This window comes from Euwallacea fornicatus, chromosome 23, assembly GCF_040115645.1.
Source record: "Euwallacea fornicatus isolate EFF26 chromosome 23, ASM4011564v1, whole genome shotgun sequence".
Classification (NCBI taxonomy): Eukaryota; Metazoa; Arthropoda; class Insecta; order Coleoptera; family Curculionidae; genus Euwallacea; species Euwallacea fornicatus.
Window position 1 is genome coordinate 606802 of NC_089563.1, and position 16886 is coordinate 623687.

At 34.5% G+C, this 16886-nt stretch overlaps 2 protein-coding genes across 2 annotated transcripts; one reads left to right on the forward strand and one right to left on the reverse strand.

Moving 5' to 3' along the window:
• The first annotated feature begins 815 nt into the window (after nt 1-815).
• On the forward strand, nt 816-11323 carry LOC136346542 (uncharacterized). Its single transcript, XM_066295780.1, has 6 exons — nt 816-1202; nt 8903-9058; nt 9166-9383; nt 10508-10660; nt 10711-10894; nt 10954-11323. Exons 1-6 carry the CDS (start codon nt 932-934, stop codon nt 11295-11297), a joined length of 1326 nt encoding a protein of 441 aa, XP_066151877.1. The 5' UTR covers nt 816-931; the 3' UTR covers nt 11298-11323.
• LOC136346552 (uncharacterized) lies at nt 9382-10325 on the reverse strand. Its single transcript, XM_066295791.1, has 3 exons — nt 10085-10325; nt 9649-10028; nt 9382-9599 (listed from the first exon to the last, which is right to left on the reverse strand). The coding sequence occupies exons 1-3, from the start codon at nt 10253-10255 to the stop codon at nt 9413-9415; spliced, it is 738 nt and encodes a 245-aa protein (XP_066151888.1). The 5' UTR covers nt 10256-10325; the 3' UTR covers nt 9382-9412.
• Nucleotides 11324-16886: the final 5563 nt, after the last annotated feature.

Consider the following 16886-nt stretch of genomic DNA (forward strand, 5'->3'; position numbering starts at 1 on the left):
TGTTTTTTCAATTCGTAACTTACACTAACTCGAAATTAACACATTACATAGTAAGCTAACGGCGAGAAATACACATATCACGTGCTATATAAAATCTGTTTAAATTTTTCCATTGATTACGAAAATGAGAGAATATACGGAATATTCCATTAAAAAAAATGCAATTTACTTCAAAAAATGTAAAAATTTGAGAGTCATGATAATTTTCTTTTATTTTATATTAAAAAAAATGTGAGGGAGTCCCAAACGACAACTTTTGTTGAGTACCGATATCTTTCAAAGTAAAAAACTTATTTCAGAATGAAATGTTAAGATAAAATGGTTGCACCGTACATAAATCAATGAGTAATTAATAAACTCACTCATTAATAGTCGTCATTAATAAACTCATTCATTAAACAAGTATCAAAAACAATCTTCATAATTTATTTAAAAAATATGTTAGATATATGCATCAATAACATAATAACAAAATTCCTGTTGTTATCTGGAGCTATGGAAATTCTTAAAAACTGTGTCATAAATAATGTCAAAACTCGAGTATTCCTTAATCTTCAAGTATTGTTAATGCATTCAAAACGGAGATCATTCGACTAAAATGGGAAACTTCAATAATAATGCAGCTGATAATGTAAAAAAATCAGCGACTGCTTGGCTTGCCATAATCCGTGAGACCCTCTAGACTCCAGAGGCAACAAAATACCTACATAATGCATATGAGCGTTATATTATTTTAGTACTTGATGTCGTCAAACGACAATATACATACTATCGTTCTGATTTATAAAAATAATTGAACCTTAAGTGTCCCCTATTATCTTATATCATATCATATTTAACTGTGGGGTTAGTTCAGAAGCCTCCAGTTTGCTTAAAGTACCATGACCTAAATTGACTACTACAACGGTTCCTGAGTTGCTCAGATTTTAAGATGAGTCGCAAGAACAGCATTTTCGGACACATTTGCAATGAATGTCAAACTTGTTTAGTCGACGAAAACCATCAAAAAGTTCAGTTGGAGGATATGGGTTCTTCGTATCCTGCAAAGGAGAGGAAAAGGAAGGTGAAAATACTGAGTACTTTGGACATTTTGATTTCGGTGTTTATTGTTACTCCACTGGTGGTAGCTTGTTGGAGGGGGACATGGCAACTCATGGACATTTATGAACACTATTTTCCTCCCTGGGAAAGCTTCATTATTGGTAAGTCTGAATTTCGCGTTTAACTACCTATACATTACGATGCAAGTGTATTAATAGCGACGCAAAGGACGTTTACCCCTTTTTGATAAGGAAATAGTTTATAATTATTGTTGTTTTGAAACTTGGTGCTTAAACTTATTAATCGGGAGCATAATATACAGGATGTTTGAAAAATAAATAGTTAGAAGACGATTCTAATGCTAAGAGAAAATTGCCAAATTAGTATGCTGGACGGCCGTAAACTGCATCTTCTGGCCATTTTATCTGAAGTATTTGTACAACAGGCACAAATGTGGCTCATTATTTATCGAGATAATGGGCCACAATGTCCCTATAGTGTTAAAAACATGGCCGTTGCTATTATGATCCAAGACGCAAAGCCTTTGTATATTTCAAATGAACTTTTGCTTAATGCAGCCAAGCTTAAGGTAATTTTATAAAATTCAATTCAATTTAGGAGTGAAAAGAATCATATACAGGGCGTTTCATAAACATACCGACAAACTTTCAGGAGTTGCAGAGCTCGCAAAATCAAATCCTTCCATCGGATAAAGTTAGATCCAAAATTGCTTCGTTTCTAAGATACAGAGTGATTAACTTGTTTTTATCTTTCAAAAACGGTTTGGGAGAAGGACATGAAATTAAAAACGTGCTAGGGCAGGATAAATTGTACATGTTTCAGAGTAGACAGAATATTTCCACCTGTACCGGTGGCGTTCGTGCGACCATCCAAGATTTCTGCATGTGTAAATGGCTCAGCATTTAACGCAACCATACTTTCGAAAAAGAGTTTTATTTTGCAATCAGGCAAGGTTAATACGTCTTTGTCTTTGTATCTTCTACCTTTGCTAAAAGAAAATTAAATTAATTCCTCCTAAAGGATATAAAAAAATCGAACTTGGAAACCTATACCGGTTATATTGTTCCAAGTGAGACATAATCCAAATATGTATTTGTACATAGTTGCTTTCGTTAGGTATTTCTTCTCTTTTCAATGTGGCCCTAATCCCACGTAGCTCTGTCAATGAGATACTAAAATATCCGTTTAAATTACGATTATAAATGAATGACGATTTTAACTATTAGAAAGAGAGAGAAATATCGTTTTGCAATTTATCGATGAATGAATGCACAAATATGCATGATTGTGTCGCAATATTTTTACAATACCACATAAAACTTTATTGTGTAGTAAATATGTAATGATAAAGTAGGTGGATATTTCGTACCTATCTATACCACAACATGCTGCTTGAAAATTCGAGATAAAGCAAAGAGACCAGAACGAAAAGTCTGAAAGTGCTATACAGGGTGTTTCCAAAGTACGGTACATAGCTTCGGGAGCGTATTCTACAGCTAAAATAAAGATAATTTTGTTATGTAAACTATATCCTAAAAATACTTCGTTGCGAAAATACAGGGTGTGAAAATTTCTTTAAAAAATTACAATTTTTAAAATATTTCCGAAACTTCTTGAGACATTTTAATGAAATTTTAATAAAACAGGCAAGTAGACAACAAAAAAATTTATATCTTCATACAAGTATTTCTTCTCTTAAGAATAATAAAAAAAATGAAAAAAATTAGCTCCAATGTTTTTTATTTACTTACTCGAAAACGGTGCGTCCTACGAAAAAAAGTCAAGAGACCTTTTTACTTCCAAATCGAACACATAATTAAAAAAAGAACAAAATATTGGAAAAGAACAGTGGCGTACCACATTTTTCCTTTAAAATATCCAGCAATTATCCTGCCCGCACGTCACTGGTTACACAACAGCCACAGTTTTTAGCGTAAAATACGCACCGTTGCTAACTCTAAAACCCTGCAAAATTTCATTAAAATTTCTCAAGTGGTTTCGGAAATGTTTAAAAAATTGTAATTTTTTAAAGATATTTTCACACCCTGTATTCTCGCAACGAAGCATTTTTTGGGATATAGTTTATATAACAAAATTATCTTTATTTTATTAGTAGAATACGCGCCCAAAGTTATGTACCGTACTTAGGAAACACCCTGTATATTTACCCTCATTAACCATTTCGTAGTTTGAATCGCTTTACTGAATTTATGACTTTTTTACTCATTAGAACTTCTGCTGTTAGTTTTTTCTTCAGTATTTCAATTGAACTCACGTGGGATTTTTTTTGGATTCTTTGGACTCCGAATGTTAAATTTATCCACTTTAATTTTTTATCAAAAATCGAGCAACATTTGGAGGCCACGACTTAAAACCCCAGAAAATTGTTATTTATTTCTGATTTGAAAATTTACATCTTTGAAGGTCAAATGGTAACCCTCCAATTAAGTTTTCTATTCAGAATTTTGGTATATTGAACTACAGAATATTAGTAGCACCAGAAGTGAAGCGAAGAACGAGAAGAAGTCTTGCGATGAGGCCCTATAAGTGAAACGACAAAGTTAGAACTTCTACCATGTGTTCCGAAGTTAACCACGAATTGATATAGCCAAAATTTTGAGTTCGATATAAAATAATGTTTAGTGTTTCTCATGTTTCTAATTTGAACTTCTAGGTTCATACAACAAATTGTATAGTATGAAAATATGTCGTTTTGCTCTTCACAACCGCCTAGAAAGAGTAAAAATTTTTGTAACGGGTGGTGCAACTTTTTATCACTCGTCGTTGAAAGTGATACTTTTCGCAACTGACTGCAAATACTAGACCATTCCGAAACTTTAAAAAGGTTCGAAAAGTCACATTAAATTAGAAAAACAAATATATCACGTCTCGTATTAAATCCTCCTTGATTTAACCTCCGAGTTCCACAATTTTCTTGACCCTTTGCTGCTGTAAATCCAAAAAGATTTCCAAGCCATTATCGTCCTTATTATTCTTTTAACATTAATATAACAATAAGAGGTGTCTACGAACAAAATCCGCATTGAACTGACCCTGTCCCACATAATAAAATGGCACCGCTAATTTTAATGTGTTTGCGTTCTTTGTCTGATCCTGTCCTGTTTTAGGCCATCTTCAATTGCATTTAAATTCATCTTCTTCACGGCAGGGTGTCTGCAATTCGCCTCTATATTAACATTAAGAAACGTGCATGGCAATTTCTTATATGAAGCAAGAAATTTGTGCATTTTAAGATATTTTTCGTGTTTATTTTATCATTTTCTACACAATTCTCCTAAAGTTTAACAAACTCTATAATAACATCATATTTCTGAAATTTACTTATGAAGCTGCTTATAATCGTACCCACGACACTTAAGTTCATGTTTGGATGTAAACCACGGAAGGCTAATAGTATGATAATTGTAAGTTTGCATAATATGTTTCTGTCGAGAAGTTTAACCTTATTTAATGCATAAATCCTTCTAAAGCTACATTTTCTAGAAATTCAAATGAAAAATCGCGGTCTATAAATATTTATTTATTATAATATTTTTTAAACTCAGTGCAAAATCAAAAATTGTTTCACTCAAAAACTTTCTCATTATATAATGACTTGTCTAGATATAAACGCAAATTTCCTGGGTATTAGATATATAATTACGACCATTCATCAATCTCTCTTAAGTGTTCATTTCCAAACAATATCAATTGTCCACATTGTTCCGAATAATAATGATTTAGCCATCAACCTAGATTAATGAATGTGTATAATTACAGCAGTCAAGAAGTACCGAATTAATCGAGAATTATATATATCACATCAAGTCTAGTGATAAAGTCTTGCACAATGGCTTGATTGAAAGCTTAGTTTATAATGGAATAATTAGGTCAGTTTTCCAGAATTTACCCATTTGTATTCCACAATCTATAATTTTTTTTTAATGGAAATTGAAATCGCCTTTTATTCATTTGGACAATAAAAATGATCGAATTCTAGCAAGTGGCCACCATACTTGCTTGAAGAATTTAACAGTATAAAACTCTCAATTTGGGGATGCAATTTTTCAGAAATTGCATCCCAATTTTTTGCATTTTTGCAAATTTTGCAAATTGCATGCAATTTCAGTGGCTTTCCAAACCTCTTTCTTTCCTTTCAGACAAATTCTGGTTTGGAGCCTGTTTTGCTTGCGTTGGTTGAGAATCTTCTTTCTGACTGAGAATAAACCTGGTCCGCGTATGCTACGATCGAAACAAAAAGCCACTTTTGGCCCTACAGAGGCATGTGGTGCATAAGTCTACTTCAATGAATAATTTAAGAGTGTCTTTCAATTGTAAGTTTTCCAAAAATTCGAAAAAAGGTTCTTCCTTCCATAAAATCCATAGATTGAATTTTTTATTATTACAATCAACATCTTCGAAAGATTATCCCCCTCTCCCGGACTTGATGCTCTGCCAGCCGGGTAGTGTAGATTCGCCAACCCACACTAAAAATCTGAGAAATGGAAAAACCCTTTTCTCTGATCCGAAACTGTACCTGAGGGATTATATCGCGAGTGCCGCAAAAGATTTTTTAATTTTTTTAGGAGAGTCGTCTTGACCTTTTTTATTATGTCTTCTGAGGTGTAACTTTTGGCCGAGTGCCGTGACTTTTTGTGGTGATGGTACATTTTCTGGCGATACAGAAGGGCACATGTTACCTGCGCACTCACTCCACCTTTGGTTAACCACGCCTTACATCCCTCTGTTTCAAGGATCGAGTGGGAACCGACAGACGACAAATTCGAGACTGGAGTACACTTATACGCGAATATACGCACAACCAAACTTATATAGACTCACCCAGTATTTACAAGAAAAATGTTTTACCTTGTAAAGTGATTAAAGTCTCTTGTAAAGAGAATAAAATTCTAATGCATTTGCTACTAAAAACACCTGAATTCATAAAAACCTGATCAGATTTGTTCCTGTACGGTAGGCTTTAGTGTTCCGATGTATCTTAGTTAAGTTATAAGTTTTTTTTCGCAAATTTGATTTAAAATGTCTTATATGGTATTTTCAAACGTTCAGAGAGAGAGAGAGAGAGAGAGAGAGAGAGAGAGAGAGAGAGAGAGAGAGAAACAGAGAGAGACAGTGAGGGACAGAGAGAGAGTGACAAAGAGGGGGGTGGGAGGGAGAGAGAGATGAGGAGAGAAAGAGAGAAACAGAGAGAAGCAGAGAGGGGCAGAGAAAGAGAGACAAAGAGGGGGAAGGAAGAGAGAGAGAGAGAGAGAGAGAGAGAATTATTGCTGTTTCGAAACAAGGCATGTTTCAAAAGGAAATTACACGAACAGTGGGGGTTACACAAGGAGTTGTTTCAAAAACATATTCAAAATTTCGGGAGTTGGCAATCTTAAAAAATAGACCTAGGAAAAGTCAGAGAAAAGTCACCCCTGAAGGTCGGGACTCCTTTTTAAGTCAAATAACAAGAAAAGAAGCTTTAAAAGCAATATTTGCAAGCTACAGGTATTAGCATTTCGATCGAACCTGTCAGGACAAGACTTCGAACTCGAGGCCTTTTTAGCAAAAGAAAGCTACGAGTTCCAGCCCTATCGGTGCAACATAAAGTTGATAGTTTAAATTTGTATTTGAGGCACCAAAACTAGCGAAATGTCTTGCTTTCAGATGAAACCAGAATTGACCCATAATCAGATAACCAGCGAATTAGTATTTTAAAAGGTCGTGGGAGCCAGGCTATTTGTTTCCAAATACAAAGAAGATAATGTAATGTTTTACGGTGGCATTATGATTGGTGAAAAAAACCCCTTTAATTTCCATTAGACAAGCACTTCCAGATCCAAGGTATATGAGACAAGTACTGTAATCCGTGGTAAGCTTGGGACAGGTAGTTTTGCTAATCCTCTTTTATTCGTGCACAATAATGCACTTTTACATATCAGCGGAATCAATAGACATTTTTTAGAAGTAAAACATATAACCGTTTCATATTGGCCTTCTTTTTCACTGAATGTTAATCCAATTGAGCTTTTCTGGAATAAGATTAAAAAAAGGGTAAGATCATGTCAAAATAACTCCGGCCACTCCGAAGAATTAAATCGAGCAGTTTCAGAATAATGGACAAACGTTACCCAAAAAGCCATTGATAATTTAATGGAGAACGTGCCTAATCAAATTCGTTCTTATATTATCGCCAGAAAAGGCAATACTGATTATTAAATTGAAAAAAATATATTATTTTTTTCTTCAATTTTCATTAACCTTACATTCAATTTTCAGACAAATTTTGATAATTTTTTTTTTTTTCAATTTTAGAATTTATCTCGATAATTTTTTTTAGAATAAAACATTTTTGGATAAACTGCGTTTTATTTTGAAATGGTTCTTTTCAAGTGTAATGCTATTTTCCCGATATTACTGAGTAATTCCATATATATTTGGTTGTGTGTGTTTTAAGTAGAGACCAAGTGCCATTTCTGCAATTTAGGAAGACATCGTTAGGACTTCATATCTCTCTTTCTTTCTTTGCAGGGAAAATGCAGATTTTAGTTTGGAACATGCATATTTCCAATAAAAATTCAGGTCCCCTTTCAAAGCGGGACACAATTGAGTCGGTATTATTTAACAAACTTAAACTTACAATTATTTATTTAAATTTTTCCTTAATTGCGAAGTAAAAGAAATCATTCCTTCATTTTCGTGAAACGGCAAATACACTTGTTTCGAATCGAAAAAGTCTCCTCTAGATAATTTGATAGTTAAAAATTTTAAATCGAGAATTTAACATTTTTTCAAAGTTTTCATCGTTAGGTTTCATTTTCTGAGGGAAGACTCAAGTTCAAATTCCTGGATTATTTGAATCTGCAACTTAATCTCCTAAATTTGAAAGGTCTTCAACTGAACTAACTTTTCCGTCATTTTCCCATTCTCTCCAGCATGCTTCGAATCGAAGCAACACGCAATTTTTACGGTTTATACAGGATTCTGAAAATTTGTTGGAATATTTGGGCTTCCTCTAATTTACACATTTTTAGCTTTATGACCTGCCATTTCAAACCTTCTAAAATACCGAATACTAACGGAAATGTTAAGAAAATGTTGATAACAGTTCCGCAAAATTTCATGAGCGTTCAAGCAAAAAAGAAAAAGGATTTTGGGCAACCCAGACACACGTGTTTCTACCTAATTTGCTTCATCAGGCAGGTGTTTCTACCGAACTACATGCACATCGTGCACATATGCTCGAAGATACGCACATTTTCGCTTGAAAAAAATGGAAAAAAAGGGTATGGTAACCATAGAACCTAAAGTGTTTCCATCTTCTGGAAATTTATCCAGGATCTGTAAGGTAGCGTTGCCCTAGACATTACAATGAGTGTGATTAACGGACCATGCGAAGTTAGCATGAGCATTCAAACAAAAAGGAAAGAGGATTTTGGACAACCCGAGAGTATGTTTCTACTCATGGGTTTCCGCAGCATGTGTGTGTTTAAAGTATACATCCATACATCACGAGTATACACATGTATGTCCGAAGATATATCCACATGTGGATATAGTCTGGAAAGGATAAACAAATAAAATGTAAGCAGGCAAGGATGGAGTAAGAAATCCAGAGAATATTCAGGATTAATTAGTAGGCTAAATTTTTCTTTTATGAATTTAGAGTTTTTCCAAAATTCTAACAATATAATTTGCGTTTCCCTTTTCCGTGCTTCGTCACCTCAAGCTTGCTAAGGAATTTTGTTAATGTACTTATGCAGGATTAATAAATGTATAGTTATGTTCCTACCAAGCATATGTTCATGTTTCTAACAGAATATTAATATATGCAATTTTTTAGGTACTCTATTTCACATTGTCATCGGTACAGCCCAGGAAAGCTTCAACGACTTGATTAACAAGGAGCACAAGAATCGTATATCCAAAATACTGGCTTACCTATTTATGAAACTATATACCCTGGTACTTAACGTCGTCACAAATTTACATTGGAGAGGTAGGTAAGAAACATAACTGAGTTTTGAAACTTTTGTCAGTTTAAGTACAACACTAAAAAAATGATTGATGTATTGATTAATTGCCTTAAAAACACCATTTCTGTAGGCATATGGATATTACTAGATCAGTACTTTGGTGTAAGTACAACCATCACGGGTGAAACTACAGTGGTTGATTGCCGTGGAGCTATCTGTTTCTATGGAATTTGCTTCTTGGCGATGTTTGCGATGAGGTGTTTAAGGAACCTCAATTCCCCGCCATTCGAAATATGTTTGGATTATGGGGATTCGATGTTCCTGTTTCCAAGTATGTTCAAAATGAAGGTAAGTGCCCAACGACTTCAATCATATTTCTATGACAGAACCACATCATTAAGTTTCTCGTCAGATGTCACAACCTCAATGGACAGCCTGTTAACCCCTTGTGGAGACTTCATTAGATAAACATTTGCAAACACGGATAATAATTTCTTCGCATCTCCCTCTTCTCCTGACACGTCGTAGTCAGTGTTAAATGCCTTCCAGCTGGTAGGAGCAAACCTGGAAAAAACCATTCAAAGACAATGCCTGTTTGGACGATGTTCCTTACCTTAAACCTGAGTTAGCCAACAAATTGATTTCTCCTGGGTGAACAGGCTTAAATTTGTAAAATATATGATTGATTCTATTTCTTGTATTGTCTTCTACCGCGTTGGATAATTCCATTGCAGAGTCGGTCACTTCTTGGATAATTTGAAGATTCGCTCGATTAAATACAGCGGGATTTAGTTCTCTATGGGTAGGACGAGACGAAAATCCTTGAGGTTTATAATCTTGTTGATTCTTCTCAAATGGTTTTTGATAAGGTTGGTATAACCCTCTGGAAGGGTTTGTGTTCACAATTTTTTCAGCCGGTATTACGCCAGTTTTGTGAGATCTATCCAGATTTATGCTATGGGGTTCTGCACACAAGATAATGGAAGTTGTTATCTGAAATTATTGAAAAACTAAGTTTCGCCGGTTTTTTCTGTTATTCAAATACTTACAATTAGTAGCAAACATAGCATTAATGCTATGGCAAGCAAACAGTAAAGTGGGTTATCCAAAGGTGGTTCATCCAGGACATTTTCCTTGTAGATGCCAAAATCTGTTGAAACTTTCGAAGACATCGTTGGGGAAAATTTATTAAAAGATTTAAGAGCTTTCATAGCCAGCATTAAGTCAGGTAAAAACGCGAAATGTTCACTTTTACTTCAGCTATTGAATGACTTCATACAAAGCAAACATACAAATTAATGAAAGAAACCATGTAATCGTCATGGTTTTAAACATTCTTAGATAATTACCACAATGATGATGATGATGATGCTTTTTTAATAAATTATATCCCTGAAATGATTAAGCTTTACTCAGTTGTGATATTGTTTTCAGCATCTTCTTCATCGAACATTTATTCTTCTTTTATTTAGGTATCGGAAAAACTGTCACTTTATGTCCTGGATGTTGTATTCTCCACGGCAGTAGTAACTAACATGGGCATTGCTGTGTGGAGAGGATTGTGGCTGCTAATAGATATATATTTTTTTCCTAGTTATCCAATCTTATCCCCCTGGGCAAGCTTGGTAAGAAATTAACATCTAGTTAAAATAATAATAAACACAATACATTGTAGTTTGTAGGATATGTGATGGTAGCAATCGTCTTCACATCCCAATCTATAATGAAGAAATTATGTGACTTTTTGGATGGGATTCCCCGACTTCTAATAGCTGATTCCTATATGATGTTCTCAGTCGTGGCTGTAATATTTCTTTGGAGGGGAATTTGGTCTCTACTAAACATCTATTTCCTACCAGGTCTAGCCCCAATCGGCTGGTCTTTGACAAAAAATCATGAATACCAAATGCTGTTTCAGAACACGAAGAATTGAGTTGCTGGATAAGCAACTGGGTGTCAATGCTAATTCTAATGATAATGGGTTGCTCGAACTCGGTGTTAGTTCGCGGAGTATGTTTGGATTGTGAGGAACCAGATGGTACCTGCGTCGTATTTCCCTGCAACTACTTAAAAGATATCTTTGATCAAGAGAAATACTACACGTGGTTTTCGATTTGGAGCGGAATTAACAAGAAGAAAAATTTACCTATTTTCGATAAAACTCACTTTATAAATGTAGTAAATTATCATGTTGTTGACTTGCAAGAATTAGAAGATAATGTAAAGATAAATGATGATGTGAATAAAGAAGGCATCCCCTGACTGGTTAGGGGATTATTGGAACTCGACTCATTTTTCTTCAATTTTTCCCTCGCAATGCTTATTAGGGTTCACGGTGTAAGGAAAACGAGCTAATTTAAGCAATTGACGCTGTGCTTGTTTCGTAGCGTCTATTCCATTAATCCTTGATTATCCAACTCGAGAGGATAATGACGTTCACAATTCAATTAATGCATAAAAGAATAATAGGTACATAATATGGGTAATAACACAAATAGTATAAACTCATAATACTCTCTTAAAAATCACTTAATATTTTTATTGATGATAAGAGCAATAATTATACTATTTTCCAGCATTATCTAATCTGTTGTCAGGACAGTTAATCTGTCAAAGATTAACGAATTAATAATAGATAATAAATATGAGATCAGTTACAATCAAGAACAATAGTAATTAAAAAAATCGAGAGATGTTTCCAATATTATGTGATTTATTGCAGCAAGTAGTTTTAATACTTCCTGTACTTGTTGGAAACGAAAAATCGATGTATTTAATTTATATCCGTGTAAACACATGTTTAAGATAAAATTAAGGAATTTCAGGAAAAATATCATATGCATATTTACATATACAGTGACTTTCAAAAAAACCGCAACACCAAGAAGAACGCATTGTATGTATTTGAAATTTTGGTATGATTTTAGACTTGTAAAGAGAAAAAAATGATAAAAATTTCAAGTTCGCATTTTAATGCGATATGAAGTTTTTCTTTACTTTTTTATCTGTGACGATCGTTCTTTTTGCAATTTTTTTTACAGACGGATAGCGATAAAGGTATTATTGTTAGTGCCATATTGAATGTGTGGTAGTGCAAAATGCCTCGTGTACGCCAAAATGCAGTTAACTCCCTTTGAAAGGGGAAGAATTGTTGGTATGCATGAGGCAGGTTTACCTTGCCGCGAAATTGCACGTAGATTGGATCGAAACGCATCAACAGTGCTAAGAGCTTGGAGAGATTGGTCTCACGAAGGGTCAGTAAATCATCATCGTGGTAGTGGCCGTCCAAGAATGACGAACCAACGCGAAGACCGGCGACTTCGTGGTTCAGCGACAGGCGCCCCGTTTGAAACAATTCCGTCTCTTGGTGCTAACTGGGTAGCTACCCTAAATCGAAGGGTCTCCCTTAGTACGATGTATCGCAGAATTCGAAGTTTTGGACTAAATTCATATCGTCCTATGCGTCGGCTTCCATTATCACGAAACCACTGGGTGGCCCAACTAGAGTGGTATCGTCTGAGAGTGCAATGGGTGGATGAGTGGAGAAAAATCGTGTTCAGTTACGAGAGCCGATTTTGTTTATGGCGATCTGATGGACGGTTACGTGTTAGAAGGCGCAGAGGAGAACGATTAAATTTGGATTTTTTGGAAAGGCGTCATTCTAGTTTAACACCAGGTGTCATGATTTGGGGTGCCATCCAGTATGGTAGTCGGTCTCCTCTTGTTTTCATTTATGATAGATTAAATGCTTAGAGGTACATTAATAGTGTCTTAGAACCGGTTCTTGTACCATACATGCACCTGGAAGCACATTTCAACAGGATAATGCGCGACCACATGTAGCCAATGATTCTTTGAGGTATTTGGAAGCTGAAAATTTGGATGCTTTGCCTTGGCCAGCTTGGTCTCCAGATTTGTCCCCAATGGAGCATGTATGGTGTATAATGGGTCGGAGACTTCAACGTTTAGCTCGCCCTCCAGAGACCACAGATGAACTACGCGAGTAGGTGCAGATTGCCTGGGATACAATACCACAGGAAGATATTGACAATTTAATTTTAAGCATGCCACGTCGCTTACAGGAATGTATTAATTTAAGAGGAGATACCACCGATTATTAAATTATTATTAAATTTTTTTACTAATTCACAACAATTTTCTTTTGATACTTTGATCGTTTTTATCTATTACCCGACCCAACGTAATGCCAGAATTTCAAACGTGTACGATGTGTTCTTCTTGGTGTTGCGTTTTTTTTGAAAGTTAGTGTATATAGGGTGTGCCATTAAAAATTTTTGCATCAGCCTTTTTTGAACTACGATCAAAATATTAGAAATTGCCACCATAAGTCAGTTTTGCTTGCGAGAGAGAATACATTTTAGCGTTAAATGCAGATTCACCATAACAACCCTTTTCGCAGGGATGCATTCAGCTTTAAAATTTCAAATGGCACTATAGGTCAAGTGACATATCATTTGAAAGGATTTTTAGTTCTGACTGTCAGAATATAATTTTTTTCCAATTGCAGGTCGCTTGTTAAATAATAAACCGGCGTAATACATAAATTTTAAAGCAGGTCCAGGCTGGCACTCTAAGAAATGGTCTATGGAAATTGCTGTTTTTGGTCACGTGGAAGCGGCTAATATTTTGGATATTCGTAAGCTTTTTGATATTTTGAAGAGTTTCTAGTTCAAGTTGTCAACACAATTTAAAATACATTTACATATACAAATACATCTCTCTGTTTACCATCCATATAAACTTTAAAAGACCTGATTGAAAACACTCCTGAATATTGTTCGCTATTTGCAAACAAAATGACTAACCGACTAGCAAACGATAAAAAAAATTGTTCAAAATGATTTTTTTGAGAAATGCACTTTTTATCTCAATGGATTGGTTAATCGTTATAACTGCCGCTATTGGATTGACACCAATCACACATTATTAAAGAAGGAACACACTCAAAAGCTTCAGAAACTTAATACGTGGGCAAGAATTCTTCGAAAAAGGATTATTGAACCATATTTATTTCCAGAAAACATTAATGGAACAATGTACCTTGAGATTTTCGAAAACTACATTTATCCAATCATTGGTTTAAACTGTGGAAAATGATGACAATACCTTAGATAACAACGTATCTTTTCAACAAGGTGGGGCATCTCCACATTTTACACTTCCAGTTCGCTAGTTTCTTGATGACCAGTTTCCAAATCATTGGCTAAGTCGCCTCGAATCGGTCGAATAGCCACACAGACCACCTGATGTGACATCCTTAGATTTTTCTTGTGAACATATTTTAAGTCGAAAGTTTATACCACTCAGCTGCAGTCTTTTGAAGAAGAGAGGCGACGTATCATTGACGAATGTCGCCTAATTACCACCAAAATTCTTAACAATTATTGGAGACACTCTGTATGTAGGAGCATTTATAGCGGTTTAATTTCATTATAATTAAATCAATGGTAATACTGAAGATCCGCAAAGGAGATTTCAATAACGAGTGTTTACCAATATTCTTTAACAACAAATTATTGAATAATGTATAATTACGTTAAAATGAGCGTTAATCGAGCAGGAATACTTTCCTACGTGCAGAAATCGATTTTACAGATATTCGGACCAAAAATTATTCCTTTATACCGTATGATAGTTTCGAGTCATATTTTAAAACCAAATCTAAATTTTCGCTTAATTTCTCCAAATTAATTCCATCATTACGTTTGGGTACGTAAAACATTATAACTTTTAGATGTTGATTGTGTACCTCTGAAATAACTATTATACCAACATATACGTCATAAAATATGCTTTGATTTAGGGTTCGTTCAACGCGAATGCGGTAGTATATACAGGGTGTCCCAGATCAAAGTGCAAAAATATTTTAACCATGGTTTCTACTAATGAAATTAACAAACACGTATTTTTTCTTTTTGCTCAAAAGTCGGTCGTTTAAGATCTAGAGATCTTTAAATGTGGGGCCCCATTTGGATTAACTAATTTGAGTTGGAAGAGCCCTTCAAAGGATTTTTGTTAAATTTAGTGCACAAACATTTTTCGAACGCAGTAGTTCACAAATAAAAAAATGAAATATACAGCCTTGCCATAACATAGATATAAGGGCCGGACTATCAACATAGAGGCCCGTATTTATTTAACCGTTAAATATTTCGATTAATTGATTGCATTACTCGATTGTACTTTTCATTTAGAAAGTTTTTTGTCTCTTGGAGATTTTTCGCATAATGCGTCGTTTTCTCGTAGTGGCGATTCCAAATTTTACATCTTTTATTGCAGGAATTTGTTGATATTAAGTAGACCATGGCTCGAATAGCCACATCATTCTCCCTGTCAAAAAAATCGTTCTGATTGTCATTTTCTGGCATATTGTGGTCAACTAGCAGTAGGTATTACTCGTTAATGCTATTATTGCCATATTTAATTATAAAATAACATAAAAATTATTTTTTATTTGTTTTATGCTGGTTCTTCCGTTTAGCGATCTCGAGTATGCATACATTCACTTGATTTATGGTGAGGGTAGACAAAATGCTCATAGAGCTAGAGTTCTCTACCATCAGCGATTTCCTAATCGACGACTTCCAAATGCGAGAAAGTTTACAAATGTTCATATCAGATTGAGGGAAATTGGTAGTTTCGTCCTCAACGGGGAGAAAATCATAATATTAAGCATCACGGGGTAGATGATGAGCAAGAAATATTGAATTACTTTGAGGGTAATAAAATTAGTAGCTTAAGAAATGCTGACTTATTGATCTCAAAAAATAGTATTCAAAGGGTGTTACGTCAAGAAAAGTATCACCCTTATCGTTTAAAGAAAGCCCAGGAACTCGTGATCACATTGAACAATTTTTATAGTGTATAATTTTATTATTATTTTTTATTTTGTTTCCAATAATTCTATAAATAACTTTTGGTAGACACGATCTAATCCGAGGAAGATAAGAATTACTTTAAAATAACTATCTATGAGAAAACGACACATTCTGTGAAAAATCTCCAAGAGACAATAAAGTTTCTAAATGAAAGGTATAATCAAGTAGTGTAATCACTTAATCGAAATATTTAACGGTAAAATAAATACGGGCCTCTATGTTCATAGTCCGGCCCTTATATCTATGTTATGGAAAAGCTGTATATTTCATTTTTTTATTTGTGAATTGCTACGATCGAAAAATATTTGTACACCAAATTTAACGAAAATTCTTTGAAGGGCTCTTCCAACACAAATTATTTAATCCAAATGGGGCCCCACATTCAATGATCTCTAAAACTTAAACGACCGACTTTTGGAGAAAAAGGAAAAATACGTGTTTGTTAATTTCATTAGTAGAAACAATGGTTAAAATATTTTCCCTTTGATCTGGTACACCCTGTATATAGGATACAATTGAAAAAAACTGTTTTACCCAGTTCAAAAATATTGAAAAAACTGAATATATTAAAAAATTACATATTTTACATCTATAGTGCTAATCTTTACGTTGGCCTTGTGCAACATCAAAACTTTTTTTTATATCACTAATTTTCAAGACCTTTTCTCCTTATGAATTCTTTCCATCTACGATTTTCATCTTTCGCAGCTAATCCTCCGGTAACAAATTTGTAGTGTCGGAATTCAACGGGATATCAATTCCAATACTAGAGTAGATATGGGATGGTGGTTATACCTACGAAATAAATCACAGTTCAAGAAACAAAAGCTGTAAGTGTGCGTTTATTAACTAAAGATAGAAGAACAAAAGGAAGAAGAGCAAACGGACCGAGGCCTGTCTCTTCTCAGTTCGTCGTTTCTGTGACTGCCCGGGTCAGCTTCTTCCTTTTTCC

Bases quoted from the DNA above. Each gene is read 5' to 3' on its own strand.
- LOC136346542 (XM_066295780.1), top strand. From the start codon at position 932: ATGAGTCGCAAGAACAGCATTTTCGGACACATTTGCAATGAATGTCAA. The intron at 9,384-10,507 runs GTAAGTGCCCAA...TCTTTTATTTAG, and splicing joins CAAGTATGTTCAAAATGAAG to GTATCGGAAAAACTGTCACT. The intron at 10,661-10,710 runs GTAAGAAATTAA...AATACATTGTAG, and splicing joins TATCCCCCTGGGCAAGCTTG to TTTGTAGGATATGTGATGGT.
- LOC136346552 (XM_066295791.1), bottom strand. From the start codon at position 10,255: ATGCTGGCTATGAAAGCTCTTAAATCTTTTAATAAATTTTCCCCAACG. The intron at 10,029-10,084 runs GTAAGTATTTGA...CAATAATTTCAG, and splicing joins TGCTATGTTTGCTACTAATT to ATAACAACTTCCATTATCTT. The intron at 9,600-9,648 runs GTAAGGAACATC...GGTTTTTTCCAG, and splicing joins TTGGCTAACTCAGGTTTAAG to GTTTGCTCCTACCAGCTGGA.